This window comes from Oncorhynchus mykiss, chromosome 30 (assembly GCF_013265735.2).
Source record: "Oncorhynchus mykiss isolate Arlee chromosome 30, USDA_OmykA_1.1, whole genome shotgun sequence".
NCBI classification, from domain to species: domain Eukaryota; kingdom Metazoa; phylum Chordata; class Actinopteri; order Salmoniformes; family Salmonidae; genus Oncorhynchus; species Oncorhynchus mykiss.
The window spans coordinates 18,359,900-18,374,236 of NC_050570.1; the positions used below are offsets into that span (position 1 = coordinate 18,359,900).

The 14,337-nt window shown below is 47.3% G+C and overlaps 1 protein-coding gene across 6 annotated transcripts in view; it reads right to left on the reverse strand.

Moving 5' to 3' along the window:
* Positions 1-14,337, reverse strand: part of LOC110521464 (transducin-like enhancer protein 4) — an 83,519-nt gene that overhangs the window by 50,863 nt on the left and 18,319 nt on the right. For all 6 annotated transcript variants that reach the window (XM_036968876.1, XM_036968877.1, XM_036968878.1 and 3 more), the window contains exon 3: positions 11,745-11,808. In XM_036968876.1, the coding sequence (XP_036824771.1) occupies positions 11,745-11,808 (64 nt within the window). The remainder of the gene's footprint in view (positions 1-11,744; positions 11,809-14,337) is intronic.

A 14,337-nucleotide genomic window follows, 5' to 3' on the forward strand; every position in this document is an offset into this window, starting at 1 on the left:
CTCCCCCACCGCCCACCATTATATAATATCCCTCTCGTGTCAGTGCATTCTCATTGAGCGCTATGTGTATAATACCTGGTGTATGCATGTGTGTGTGTCAGTCTGGAGCAGATTGTGCACGGCATGTGGCGGATGTGGCGAAGGCTAAGCCCGGCAGAGAAACAGTAAGCCAGCCTGCTGATGCTGACGTCACCTCCCCAACCACCACAACGAGGAGGGTGTGTGTGGTGTGTGACACTGTTTGTGTGTATCAGTGTGTGTGAGAGTGACAGACAGAAAGAGAGGGTGTGACAGAGATGAGGGTGTATGATGAGGGTGTATGTCGCAGTATATAGGTTCGCATGTGTGTGCGTGTGTGTGTGTGCGCGCGCGTGAGTGAACGTGCGCATTAACTTGATGGCAAGGATCGACCATGCGAGTGTGTTGGCCCTCACACTCTTGGACACTGACGATAATAGCGATAGACCCCATCGGAGAACAGCTTTGATTGCTACAGAACTATGGTGCTAAAACATTGACATTGCTGCCCTGAGTGAGACCAGGTTCCTGGATGACGGTTCCCTGAAAGAGGAGGGAGAAGGTTACACCTTCTTCTGGAAAGGTTACCCTCCGGTTGGACAACATCAGCATGGTGTGGGACTTTTAAGAACAGCCTATCACTCAGCCTCGCCGAAACACCTGTTGGCATAAGTGAAAGACTCATGTCTCTCGGTATCCCCCTAACCAAGATGCGTTATGCTACTCTTCTCAGTGCATACGCACCCAAGTTACCATCTGAAAATTAGGCAAAGGACTGCTTCTACCAGTCACACCGCATCCCCAGGAATGTCAAGATATTTCTGCTGGTTGACTTCAACGCTAGGGTGGGACAGAACAAAAGGATATGGAGCGGAGTCATGGTGTTGGCCAGGTCAATGAGAATGGCATGAGACTACTAACTCTATGTGCCGAGCACAATCTCATTGTCACTAACACATTGTTCCAGCAGAAGAACAAATATAAAACATCATAGCTGCACCCACGCTCCAAACACTGGCACCTGACTACGTCATAGTGAGACGTTCTGACACTAATGGCTTCCTGCTGACACCTGCCACGAGGGGTGCAGAATGCTGGACAGATCACCGTATGATACTGGCTAAACTCCAGGTGAGAATACGTCCCCCCAACGCCGGTGGATGAATAAGAAACAAGAAATCCAAATTTATGTCAACAAAAACGGCATGCACAATTTCTACAACTCAATTAAAGTTATCTATGGCCCTAGAAGTCACTCCATCACCCCCATGAAAACAGCCGATGGTCTGACTCACTTGAAGGACCAAAACCAGATCCTGATGAGGTGGGCTGACCACTTTGAAGCACTACTTAATCAGCACTCTCCTACAGACCACTCCATCCTGGAAGAACTGCCTGTCCGTCCACCCATTCAAGACTTCAACCATTTGCCAACCTTCCAGGAGGTGTTATCAGCTCTCCGTTACCTCAAGAACAACAAGACCCCTGGTGCTGACAACTACTTAAGAAGGGAGGTTACTTCTGCACCAGAACGGTCCACCAGTGCATCACTGAGGTTTGGGACCTGGAGATTGTCCCGCCAACAGTGGCGGGATGGAAACATTGTCACCATCTATAAGAACAAGGGTGACAAGTTCATCTGCGGCAACAGCCGGGGGATATCCCTTCCGGCAGTGGCCGGCAAGTTCGTGGCCAAGGTGATGCTACACATGCTGGTGAACAACATCACAGAGGAACTGCTGCCAGAGTCACAATGCAGCTTCAAAAAGAACAGGAGACGGTCGACATGATACTCGCGGCACAGCAACTCCAGGAGAAGTACCGTGAACAACATCAGGACCTTTTCATGACATTCGTCGACCTCTCCAAGGCCTTCAACACTGTGAGCAGGGAACTACTATGGGGCATTCTACTCAAATGTGGCTGTCCAGACAAATGTGTCAACATCCTTTCCCAGTTCCATGATGGGATGATGGCTCCAATGGCCATAGGAGGGCAGGAGTCATTTCCCTTTGGAGTAAGCATCATTATGAGACAGGGATGTGCGATGGCACTGGTACTCTTTAACATCTTCCACCTATGTGTCACCCAGCTTTTCCACAAAGTTGCAGTGTACTTCAGACTGGATGGAAATCTATTCAACATAAGGAGGCTCCAAGTAACCACCAAGGTTTTGACGGAGCGGGTTCTTGAGCTGCGGTATGCTGATGACTGTACTCTTGTGGCCCACACTCCAGAAGACCTTCAGTCCATCCTTGTAGCATCTATGAGGGTCTATAGTAGGATGGGACTGTCAATCAACACCACCAAGACAGAGGTGGTCTGCCAATGGAGATCCAGCCCTCCACCCACCATGCCTGTCTTCACCATTGAACATAAATCACTGACAATAGTCCCATCCTTCAAATACCTGGGCAGCATCCTCTCAGGGGGCTGCAGCATCGACCTCAAAATTCAAAATAGGATCAACAAGAATTTGCTGCCTTCGGGAAACTCAGATGCAGGGTCTTCCAAAACAGGGATCTCCACCTCCACACCACAATCGTCGTCTATCAAGACGTCTGCATCACCACACTTTATTACAACTGTGAACAAACAGATTGAGCGATTCCACATAAGACATTCTGGGAATCACCTGGTGCAACCGTGTGCCCCAAACAGAAATACTTGCTAAGACCAACTGCAAGAGCATGGAGGCCATGGTCACCCAGCACCAACTGTGCAGGCTTAGGCATTTCATTAGAATGTCTCAGGAGAGCTTGCCAGCGAAAATCCTGTACGGCCAGATACATCTTGACCGGCGATCTGCAGGGGGGCAGATGAAGCACTACAAGGACCAGCTAAAAACATTGCTAAAGCAATGCAACATCAAATCCACAGACCTGGAGGAGGCTGCTGTCGACCATTCCACCTGGCGGCAGCTCTGCCAGACCGGTGAACAGAGGTGGGAGGAGGAGAGGAGCACAAAGAGACAGCAAAAACAGCTCAGGAGGCAAACAACCATGCCTGCCCCTCGTCAACACAGACTGCATATTCCCCATCTGCAATGCAGTTTGTGGATCTCAGATTGGACTCCACAGTCAAAGAATTCACTGTTAACTCCGAAGTGGATGTCATCATCAGATACGATGGACTACCATAAGCAAGTCATTGGCTAACTAATCTCTAGTCATGTGATAGTCCTAAACCATCAACAACATCACCCCCACTCCGTCTTTCTATTCCTTTCTATAACACTCACAGTCATCTGAGCAACCAACGCATTGAGCAGTCAGTACTTCATTTCACTCAACCAGCTCGCTCGCTCTCTCTCGCTCTCTCTCTCTCTCTCTCTCTCTCTCTCTCTCTCTCTCTCTCAGAGTGTTTGCGCTCTCGTTTGCCCTTCCTCCATTTCAGTGACTCATCATGTTGAGTGAGTGTCAAAGTGTCTCACCAGCCAGCCAGCCTGTGTCTTTACTATTCTGTTAAATCTCCAGACTTAAGAAGATGATCTGTGGAGTGCATCTAATCCAAGGTGATTTGGCTAAATGGTATGTGTGTGGGTGTGCATGCGTGCGTGCACGTAGACTGCATTGTTTATCAGCATCCCTCATGTGGTGCCTGTCTCTCCACTTCTCTCTCTCCTCCCACACCAACAGATACCATCAGTATATTAATACATTCATTAGCAAGCTTTACTCACATGTTCTTAAGACTGGTGAGATCTGACTTTTAGCTCTGTAAACTCCACATAGAGGAATAACTAAAAGTAGATAGAAAGTCTTTACTTCCTGGTTCATAATCAGAGTTGGAGAAATACGACCAAATCCCAACCAAAATGGATTGACCTTGGAGTAGCCTTTCTCATTGTGCCTAGAGTATGAGGGGCATATTTTTATTTGACCAGGTAAGTTGACTGAGAACATTCTCATTTACAGCAACGACCTAGGGAATAGTTACAGGGGAGAGATTAATGAGCCAACTGTAAACTGGGGATGATTATGGGGACTGTGATGGTATGAGGGCCAGATTGGGAATTTAGCCAGGACCCCAGGGTCTTACAATAAGTGCCATGAGATCTTTAGTGACCAGAGAGAGTCAGGACACCCATTTAATATCCCATCCAGACCAGAGGAAAGGGTGCCTCCTACTGGCCCTCCAACACCACTTCCAGCAGTATCTGGTCTCCCATCCAGGACCAACGCTGCTTAACTTCAGAAGCAAGCCAACAGTGGGATGCAGGGTGGTATTCTGCTGACAAATGTTGATAGAGCCACCAGCAGCCAATCTTTGTAAAGATGTGTGTTCTGCTGTGTTCCTACATGTTACCAGACAGTCGAGGCAGGTTGAAGACTCTTAAATCACAATCCTCCTGGACCCTTTTTTTCTCCCTAAATCCTCAGCTTGCACTGTCATATGTCATAGAAACGGTTAGCTTACCAGGGTGCATTCCTTTTACAATTCTATCCTCATCCCTTCCCCTCTCCCCCTCTGCCCTGGTTCTCTCCTTCCTCCCCTCCCCTCTTCTGATACTCAATCTCTCTCTCCATCTCCCTCTTTCCATCTCTCTTTCGCAATCTGTGACTGTAATGTTCCTGAAGAGAGCACAGTTTGTCAGGCTGAATCAGACAGATAAGCTGGGGGTGGAGTAAGCGGCTGAGAGTAGTGCATTAATCCACCCCCCTCACAAACACCCCTCCCCCTGCGGGGATGTATAGCACGCAAACACACATGCACACACAGGGTTATAGTGCATGTGACCACATGGATGGTCATTAAAACTGGAACCCTGCAGACCCCCTCTATTCCAAACTGAAACACTACACACAAATACTAAACACACACACAAACACACTCATAAAACCCACAGAAATGACACAGACACATGCCAACCTCTTCTGTCTCCCTGTCTCAGACCTGACACTGACAGATACCTCTCATTCTCTGATCAGACAGTGAAACAATGTGGTCTTATTTAGGCCCAGAGCAGCCAAAAATGTGATTTTCCTGTGTTTTGAAGTTGGAAAAATACTGTGAAATTGTGAAAATTATGATAATGCCTTTTGAAAAGCCTGCCTGAATTTTGTTGCTTGAGAAATTGCCCTTTTCTAAAAAGCTATTTTTGTTTCTTTTTATATATTTTTGACAACTTTTGACCCTTTTTTCTCGCCAATTTTTTGTGATCTCCAAATTGGTAGTTGCAGTCTTATTCCATCACTGCAACTCACGTACATACTTGGGAGAGGCGAAGGACGAGAGCCATGCGTCATCCGAAACATTGCCCTGTCAAGTCGCACTGGTTCTTGACACACTGCTCGCTTAATCCGGAAACCAGCCGCACCAATGTGTCGGAGGAAACACAGTACACCTGGCGACCGTGTCAGCGTGCATGGACCCGGCCCGCCACAGTTGTCACTAGAGTGTGTTGGGACATCCCGGCCAGCCAAACCCTCTCCTAACCCGGACGATGCTGGACCAAATGTGTCTCTCGGTCACGGCCGGCTGCGACACAGCCCAGGATCGAATCCAGATCTGTAGTGACACATCACAGTAAGGTGCTTAATTATTACCCAGAAATGATTTGATATTGGGATAAAAATGGCTGCAAATACACAGATTTCAGGAGAGCTGTGAAATCTGAGCCCCATGAATTATAAATACAACAACCAGAAACAAGGCGCCCGCAGACACCCTCTCGTGTGTGTATGTCCATGTCTCTGTAGACTACCACAGAAGACGAACAGAGACGGCTTCCATATCTAACAGAGACAGGTTCCATAAAAAAGAAACGTCCTCACTGTCAACTGTGTTTATTTTCAGCAAACTTAACATTAAAATATTTTTATGACCATAACAAGAGTCAACAACTGAGACATGAACTGAACAAGTTCCACAGACATGTGACTAACAGAAATGGAATAATGTGTCCCTGAACAAAGTTGGAGTCAAAATCAAAAGTAACAGTCAGTATCTGGTGTGGCCACCAGCTGCATTAAGAACTACATTGCATCTCCTCCTCATGGACCATATTTGCCAGTTCTTGCTGTGAGATGTTACCCCACTCCTCCACCAATGCACCTGCGAGTTCCCGGACATTTCTGGGGGGGAATGGCCCCAGCCCTCATCCTCCGATCCAACAGGTCCCAGACGTGCTCAATGGGATTGAGATCCGGGCTCTTCGCTGACCATGGCAGAACACTGACGTTCCTGTCTTGCAGGAAATCACGCACAGAATGAGCAGTATGGCTGGTGGCATTGTCATGCTGGAGGGTCGTGTCAGGACGAGCCTGCAGGTAGGGTACCACATGAGGGAGGACGATGTCTAACCTGTAACGCACAGCGTTGAGATTGCCTGCCATGACAACGAGCTCAGTCCAATGATGCTGTGAAACACCACCCCAGACCATGACGGACCCTCCACCTCCAAATCGATCCCGCTCCAGAGTACAGGCCTTGGTGTAACGCTCATTCCTTCAACGATAAACGCAAATCCGACCATCACCCCTGGTGAGACAAAACCGCGACTCGTCAGTGAAAAGCATTTTTTGACAGTCCTGTCTGGTCCAGCGACGGTGAGTTTGTGCCCATAGACGACAATGTTGCCGGTGATGTCTGGTGAGGACCTGCCTTACAACAGGCCTACAAGCCCCCAGTCCAGCCTCTCTCAGCCTATTGCGGACAGTCTGAGCACTGATGGAGGGATTGTGCGGTCCTGGTGTATCTCGGGCAGTTGTTGTTGCCATCCTGTACCTGTTCCGCAGGTGTGATGTCCGTCCTGTCTCCCTGTAGCGCTGTCTTAGGCTTCTCACGGTACGGACATTGCAATTTATTGCCCTGGCCACATCTGCAGTCCTCATAACTCCTTGCAGCATGCCTAAGGCTCGTTTACGCAGATGAGCAGGGACCCTGGGCATCTTTCTTTTGGTGTTTATAGAAAGGCCTCTTTCGTGTCCTGTTTTCATAACTGGGACCTTAATTGCCTACAGTCTAAGCTGTTAGTGTCTTAACGACTGTTCCACAGGTGCATGTTCATTAATTGTTTATGGTTCATTGAACAAGCATGGGGAAACAGTGTTTAAATCCTTTACAATAAAGATCTGTGAAGTTATTTGGATTTCTACAAAGTATCTTTGAAAGAGAGGGTCCTGAAAAAGGGACATTTCTTTTTTTGCTGAGTTTAGCTTATGCATAAAGCTGCAGAGTGCGTTAATCAAATGTATAAAACATCACCCCCTGCTGCCTGCCTGCCTGCTTATGCTTTTACCTCGTTTTACGGAGGCAACATTCCAATATGATGCTCCAAATGAATCCTCATGTCTATTCCATGCTCAACATCATCATCATTATCATCATCAGCCGAGTCGTAAGTCATTCCCTGGAAGTAGTACATTAGCGGGTGGGAACATCCCATACCTGGTTTTTAAAGTTACAGAATAATGAATGATAGGAGCAGTCTAAAGAAAGACTGGACTGCCTGTGCAAACAAGTCTTAAGGCTACAGTCTAACTACCTAAATATATCCTTCTGGGTTAGCTCCACTGTGGAGCCACTGAGACTTTGTTACTTCCCATTATTTACGTGTCTGTGCTCACGCTCTCTTTCTCTATCCCTCTCTTTTCCTGCCTTTCCATCTCAGCCACTCTATCTTTGTCATTCTCTGTCTCTCTCTGTTGGTGTTGTATCTCTCTCTGTCTGACTGCCTCTCTCAACTTCCCTTTTCTATTTTTTTTCTCTCCCTTTCTCACTCCTAAGCCCCTGTCCCTGCCTTTCTCCCTCCCTCTCAATCTCCCTCCTTCTCACTCTGTTCCTTACACTCCCTCCCTCCAGATCACTGCCAATACAGTAGGCATTACAGACATCACAGACACAGATGTTAGAGACCATTCCTCAGAGCTAACCTCAACCCCAGCCATTCTTAGGCTACTCTACATAACTTGTATGTACACCAATATACAGTGCCGTGAAAAAGTATTTGCCCCCTCTGTGATTTTCTCTATTTTTGCATATTTTTGATGCCGAATGTTATCCGATCTTCAACCAAAACCTAATATTAGATAAAGGGAACCTGAGTTTACAAATAACTAACAAAAATTGATACTTATTTTATTTATTCAAAAGTTATGCAACACCCAATTACCTTGTGTGAAAAAGTAATTGCCCCCTTACACTCAATAACTGGTTGTGCCATTTTTGGCTGCAATGACTGCAACCAAATGCTTCCTGTAGTTGTTCATCAGTCTCTCACATTGCTGTGGAGGAATTTTGGCCCACTATTCCAAGCAGAACTGCTTTAACTCAGCGACATTTGAGGGTTTTCAAGCATGACCTGCTCATTTCAAGTCCTGCCACAACATTTCAATAGGGATTAGGTCTGGACTTTGACTAAGCCATTCCAAAACGTATAATTAGTTGCTTTTAAACCATTTTTTTGTAGACTTGATTGTGTGTTTTGGATAATCCAGGTCCTGAGGCAGCAAAGCATCCCCAAACCATCACACTACCACCATCACGTCCACCGCATTTAACCATGGAAAGAGGTCTGGGAATATGGCTGAATATAAACAGCGTAGTTATTCCCTCCGCAAGACAATCAAACAAGCGAAATGCCGATACAGATACAAAGTGGAGTCCCAATTCAACGGCTCAGACACGAGAGGTATGTGGCAGGGTCTACAGGAAATCACAGACTACAAAATGAAAACCACGGACACCGACATCACGCTTCCAGACAAACTCAACACCTTCTTTACCCGCTTTGAGGATAATACAGTGCAACCGTCGCGGTCCGCTAACAAGAACTACGCCCCCCCCCCCTCTCCTTATCCGATGTGAGTAAAACATTTAAACGCATTAACCCTCGCAAGGCTGCTGGCCCAGACAGCATCCCTAGCCGCGTCCTCAGAGCATGTGCAGACCAGCTGGCTGGTGTGTTTACGAACATATTCAATCGCTCCCTATCCCAGTCTGTTGTCCCCACATGCTTCAAGATGGCCACCATTGTTCCTGTACCCAAGATGGCAAAGATAACTGTACTAAATGACTACTGCCCCGTAGCACTCACTTCTGTCATCATGAAGTGTTTTGAGAGACTAGTCAAGGATCATATCACCTCCATCTTACCAGCCATCCTCGACCCACTTCAGTTTGCATACCGCCCTAACAGGTTCACAGACGATGCAATCGCCATCACACTGCCCTATCCTATCTGGACAAGAGGATTACCTATGTAAGAATGCTGTTCATTGACTACAGCTCAGCATTCAACACCATAGTACCCTCCAAGCTCATCATCAAGCTGGAGGCCCTGGGCCTCAACAACGCCCTGTGCAATTGGGTCCTGGACTTTCTGACGGGCCGCCCCCAGGTGGTGTAAGTAGGAAACAACATCTCCACCTCGCTGACCCTCAACACTGGGGCCCCACATGGGTGCATGCACAGCCCCCTCCTGCATTCCCTCACCCACAACTGTGTGGCCATTCCGCCTCCAACTCAAATCATCAAGTTTGCAGACGACACAACAGTAGTGGGCTTGATTACCAACAACGATGAGACAGCCTACAGGGATGAGGTGAGGGCACTCAGAGTGTGGTGTCATGAAAACAACCTCTCACTCAATGTCAACAAAACAAAGGAGATGATCGTGGACTTCAAGAAACAGCATAGGGAGGACCCCACTATTCACATAGAAGGGACAGCAGTGGAGAAAGTGGAAAGTTTTAAGTTCCTCAGCGTACACATCAACGACAAACTGAAATGGTCCACCCACACAGACAGTGTGGTGAAGAAGGCGCAACAGAAATTTGGCTTGTCACCCAAAACCCTTACGAACAATTTAATAAATGGATCACTAGTCACTTTAAATAATGCCACATAATGTTTACATATCTTACATTACTCATATCACATGTATATACTGTATTTTATACCATCTATTGCACCTTGCCTATGCCGCTCGGGCATCGCCCATCCATATACAGTGGGGCAAAAAAGTATTTTATAAATTTGATTTGATTTGTAAACCATGCTTGAGGTTCTAACTTTGAAATGCAGTGTTTGGTTTTCGCCAGGCATAACGGGACCCATGTCATCCAAAAAGTTTTGACTCATCTGTCCATAGTACATTCTTCCAAGAGTCTTGATGATCATCCAGGTGCTTCCTGGCAAACTTGAGTAAACTTTTTGGACGAGGTGGGTCCCATTATGCCTGGCGAAAATCAAACACTGCATTCCACAGTAAGAACCTCGTACCAACGGTCAAGCATGGTGGTGGTAGTGTGATGGTTTGGGGATGGTTTGCTGCCTCAGTACCTGGACAACTTGCCTTAATAGAAGGAACCATGAATTCTGCTCTGTATCAGAGGATTCTACAGGAGAATGTCAGGCCATCTGTCTGTGAGCTGAAGCGCAGCTGGGTCATGCAGCAAGACAATGATGCAAAACAAACAATCAAAATGTTTAAAAAGCAACAAATTCAGACCTAATGCCAATTGAGATGTTGAAAATCAGATATATCCACATTTTAGAAAAAAAAGTCCTATCTAGAACCGAAAATGGTTCTTCGGCTGTCCCCATAGGAGAAACCTTTTTGGTTCCAGATATAACCCTTTTGAGTTCCATGTAGAGCCCTTTACGCAGAGGGTTCTGCACGGAACCCAAAAGAGTACTACTGTATCTTGAACCAAAAAGGGTTCTCCAACGGGGACAGCCGAAGAACGCATTTGTAACCCTTTTTTCGAAGATTGTAAATGTATATCGCACCTGCCCCAGCTATCCTCCACCAACACTATGGAAAAGGCTTCATTCACAGACGTTTTAGCCTATTTCTTCCTGCTGTTGACCAACAGTCCTGTGGTCACAAAGTTCATGACATTTAATATGAATTCATGAGGGTTGATCAAATGTCGCTGACTGTCCCCCAGTCTATAACACAGAGTAGACTGTAGTCTCTCCTCACATTGGAGTAAAGGCTCCCACATATCTATCCAACTACCGCCAACTCAACCATCCATCAAACCCTGCAAATGTGAAATCTTCCATAAAGGACAGCCTCTCACAGTCACAGAGAACAGTGTGAATACTCTTAGTCTGAGGTAGTGTCTGTCTGTCTACCATTGTGCACTGCTCTTCCACTTTCTCTCAGTCTCTCTAACTCACTTTCTTCCATCTCTCTCTCTCTCATTGATGAAATGGGAGCTGCTAAGCAGATGGTTAATATCATATTCAGGTTGTCCTCACCGTGTTTGTTCCACAGACATAGACATAGTTAATAACATACAAGTCTTTAGGCAGACAGACTGATGTGGAGGGGCTCAAGCTGTTGCAGAGGGAGTAGAGCGAGAGACAGAGACAGAGAGAGGGACATGTTCTGCTTTTGGACAGTCTGAGAGTCTCATCCTCCTAACTCAAGATGAGGCTCCTCAACAAGCTAGAATCAGGGACGGGCAACTCCCGTCCTCAGGGGGCCTGATTGGTGTCACACTTTTGCCCCAGACCCAGCTAACACACCTGACTCCAATAATCAACTAACCCGGATCTTTAGTTTAGAACGCAATGACTTTAAATCAGCTGTGTTTGCTTGGGATGGGGAAAAGGACTGGAGTTGCCTATCCCTGGGCTAGATAGTTTCCTATGTTGGTGTAATGGAGAGGGGTATATTTGTAAAGCAAGACAGAGACAGGGCCTACCCTCTCCACGTTGTCTCATTGATGTCTGTGAACCAACGCTGGTGGAAATAGAATAGATCTTACCATGATGTAGTGTCTCTGCATCTCTGTCTTCTCACTGGCCAGCTTCTCACACTCCAGTTTCAGGCTGCAGAGAAAGAGGGAAAACACACACACACACACACACACACACACACACACACACACACACACGTGTCAACAAACTGATCTAAGGCAGGACCTACCCTGCTGCAGCTCAACCTGAATCTCTTCTTTGCGTCAAAACTGAAAAAGGTTATGGTCTAGATCAATTAGACAGAGAGACCGATGGGATCCAGGCTGCAGTGGGAGAACAATACTAGTTTCAACACACTGTTCACTGCTGTGACCGAGAGAGTTATGGCCATGAGTATTCAGCTCATGGTGTGAAGCTGGGCTCTCAGCACCAAGGTTACAGTCTGGAGGTCAACTCTACTCTGTTAACACTCTGATAAAACAGACACTCTGCTATGATATGGAAGAACAGACCAATATCACCACACCCTGCTAGCCTGTGACATCAAGCGTAGGAGTCGGTAAAACAGCACAAACAGATCTGGGACCAGGCTTGCACCCTGCCACTGTGACATCGAGCGTAGGAGTCAGTAAAACAGCACAAACAGATCTGGGACCAGGCTTGCACCCTGCCACTGTGACATCGAGCGTAGGAGTCAGTAAAACAGCACAAACAGATCTGGGACCAGGCTTGCACCCTGCCACTGTGACATCGAGCGTAGGAGTCAGTAAAACAGCACAAACAGATCTGGGACCAGGCTTGCACCCTGCCACTGTGACATCGAGCGTAGGAGTCAGTAAAACAGCACAAACAGATCTGGGACCAGGCTTGCACCCTGCCACTGTGACATCGAGCGTAGGAGTCAGTAAAACAGCACAAACAGATCTGGGACCAGGCTTGCACCCTGCCACTGTGACATCGAGCGTAGGAGTCAGTAAAACAGCACAAACAGATCTGGGACCAGGCTTGCACCCTGCCACTGTGACATCGAGCGTAGGAGTCAGTAAAACAGCACAAACAGATCTGGGACCAGGCTTGCACCCTGCCACTGTGACATCGAGCGTAGGAGTCAGGAAAACAGCACAAACAGATCTGGGACCAGGCTTGCACCCTGCCACTGTGACATCGAGCGTAGGAGTCAGTAAAACAGCACAAACAGATCTGGGACCAGGCTTGCACCCTGCCACTGTGACATCGAGCGTAGGAGTCAGTAAAACAGCACAAACAGATCTGGGACCAGGCTTGCACCCTGCCACTGTGACATCGAGCGTAGGAGTCAGTAAAACAGCACACACAGATCTGGGACCAGGCTTGCACCCTGCCACTGTGACATCGAGCGTAGGAGTCAGTAAAACAGCACAAACAGATCTGGGACCAGGCTTGCACCCTGCCACTGTGACATCGAGCGTAGGAGTCAGGAAAACAGCACAAACAGATCTGGGACCAGGCTTGCACCCTGCCACTGTGACATCGAGCGTAGGAGTCAGTAAAACAGCACAAACAGATCTGGGACCAGGCTTGCACCCTGCCACTGTGACATCGAGCGTAGGAGTCAGGAAAACAGCACAAACAGATCTGGGACCAGGCTTGCACCCTGCCACTGTGACATCGAGCGTAGGAGTCAGTAAAACAGCACAAACAGATCTGGGACCAGGCTTGCACCATGCCACTGTGACATCGAGCGTAGGAGTCAGTAAAACAGCACAAACAGATCTGGGACCAGGCTTGCACCATGCCACTGTGACATCGAGCGTAGGAGTCAGTAAAACAGCACAAACAGATCTGGGACCAGGCTTGCACCCTGCCACTGTGACATCGAGCGTAGGAGTCAGTAAAACAGCACAAACAGATCTGGGACCAGGCTTGCACCCTGCCACTGTGACAGGTGGACTATGATGGATAAGATTAGAATCACCACCTGCATTTGACCTGTGTATGACTGTGTTATATCAACCTTATAGTTCACTGCACCCTTGGCTTTCACATACATCAAGTGCAGTATTATTAAGCCTGACGTGTAATATTCCACAGAATAATAAGTGGAGCAGTGGAAGTGTGACAATGGTTCCCAGGGGGATCCCCCAGTCCTTTAGAGAGAGGAGGGGCAGTTCCCCCCTGAGATACACACATTCATATAGGACACAATCCTCAGACTCCCATCTTCAGACACACAGATAGCACAGACCTTTCTATTGTGTATTAATGTTTATGACATACAATATCACACAACTATAGTTCCTTTTTAAATATAGATACATATATTTATTTTTAATTTAACTAGGCAAGTCAATTAAGAACAAATTCTTATTTACAAAGACGGCCTACACTGGCCAAACCCAGACGACGCTGGGCCAATTGTGCACCGCCCTATGGGACTCCAAATGACGTACTACAGCCTGGATTCGAACCAGGGTGCCTGTAGTGACACCTCACCACTGAGATGCAGTGCCTCAGACCGCTGCGCCACTCGGGAGGTAGCGCAGTGGCAGAGAAGGAGATCATCTTTTTTTCCCACTGTATGGTGTCTAATTTATGTCATAAACATCAACACAGAATAGAAGTAAAAGTCTGCGCTATCCATATGTCTGTGTGTCTGAAGATGGGAGTTTTGAGTTACATACA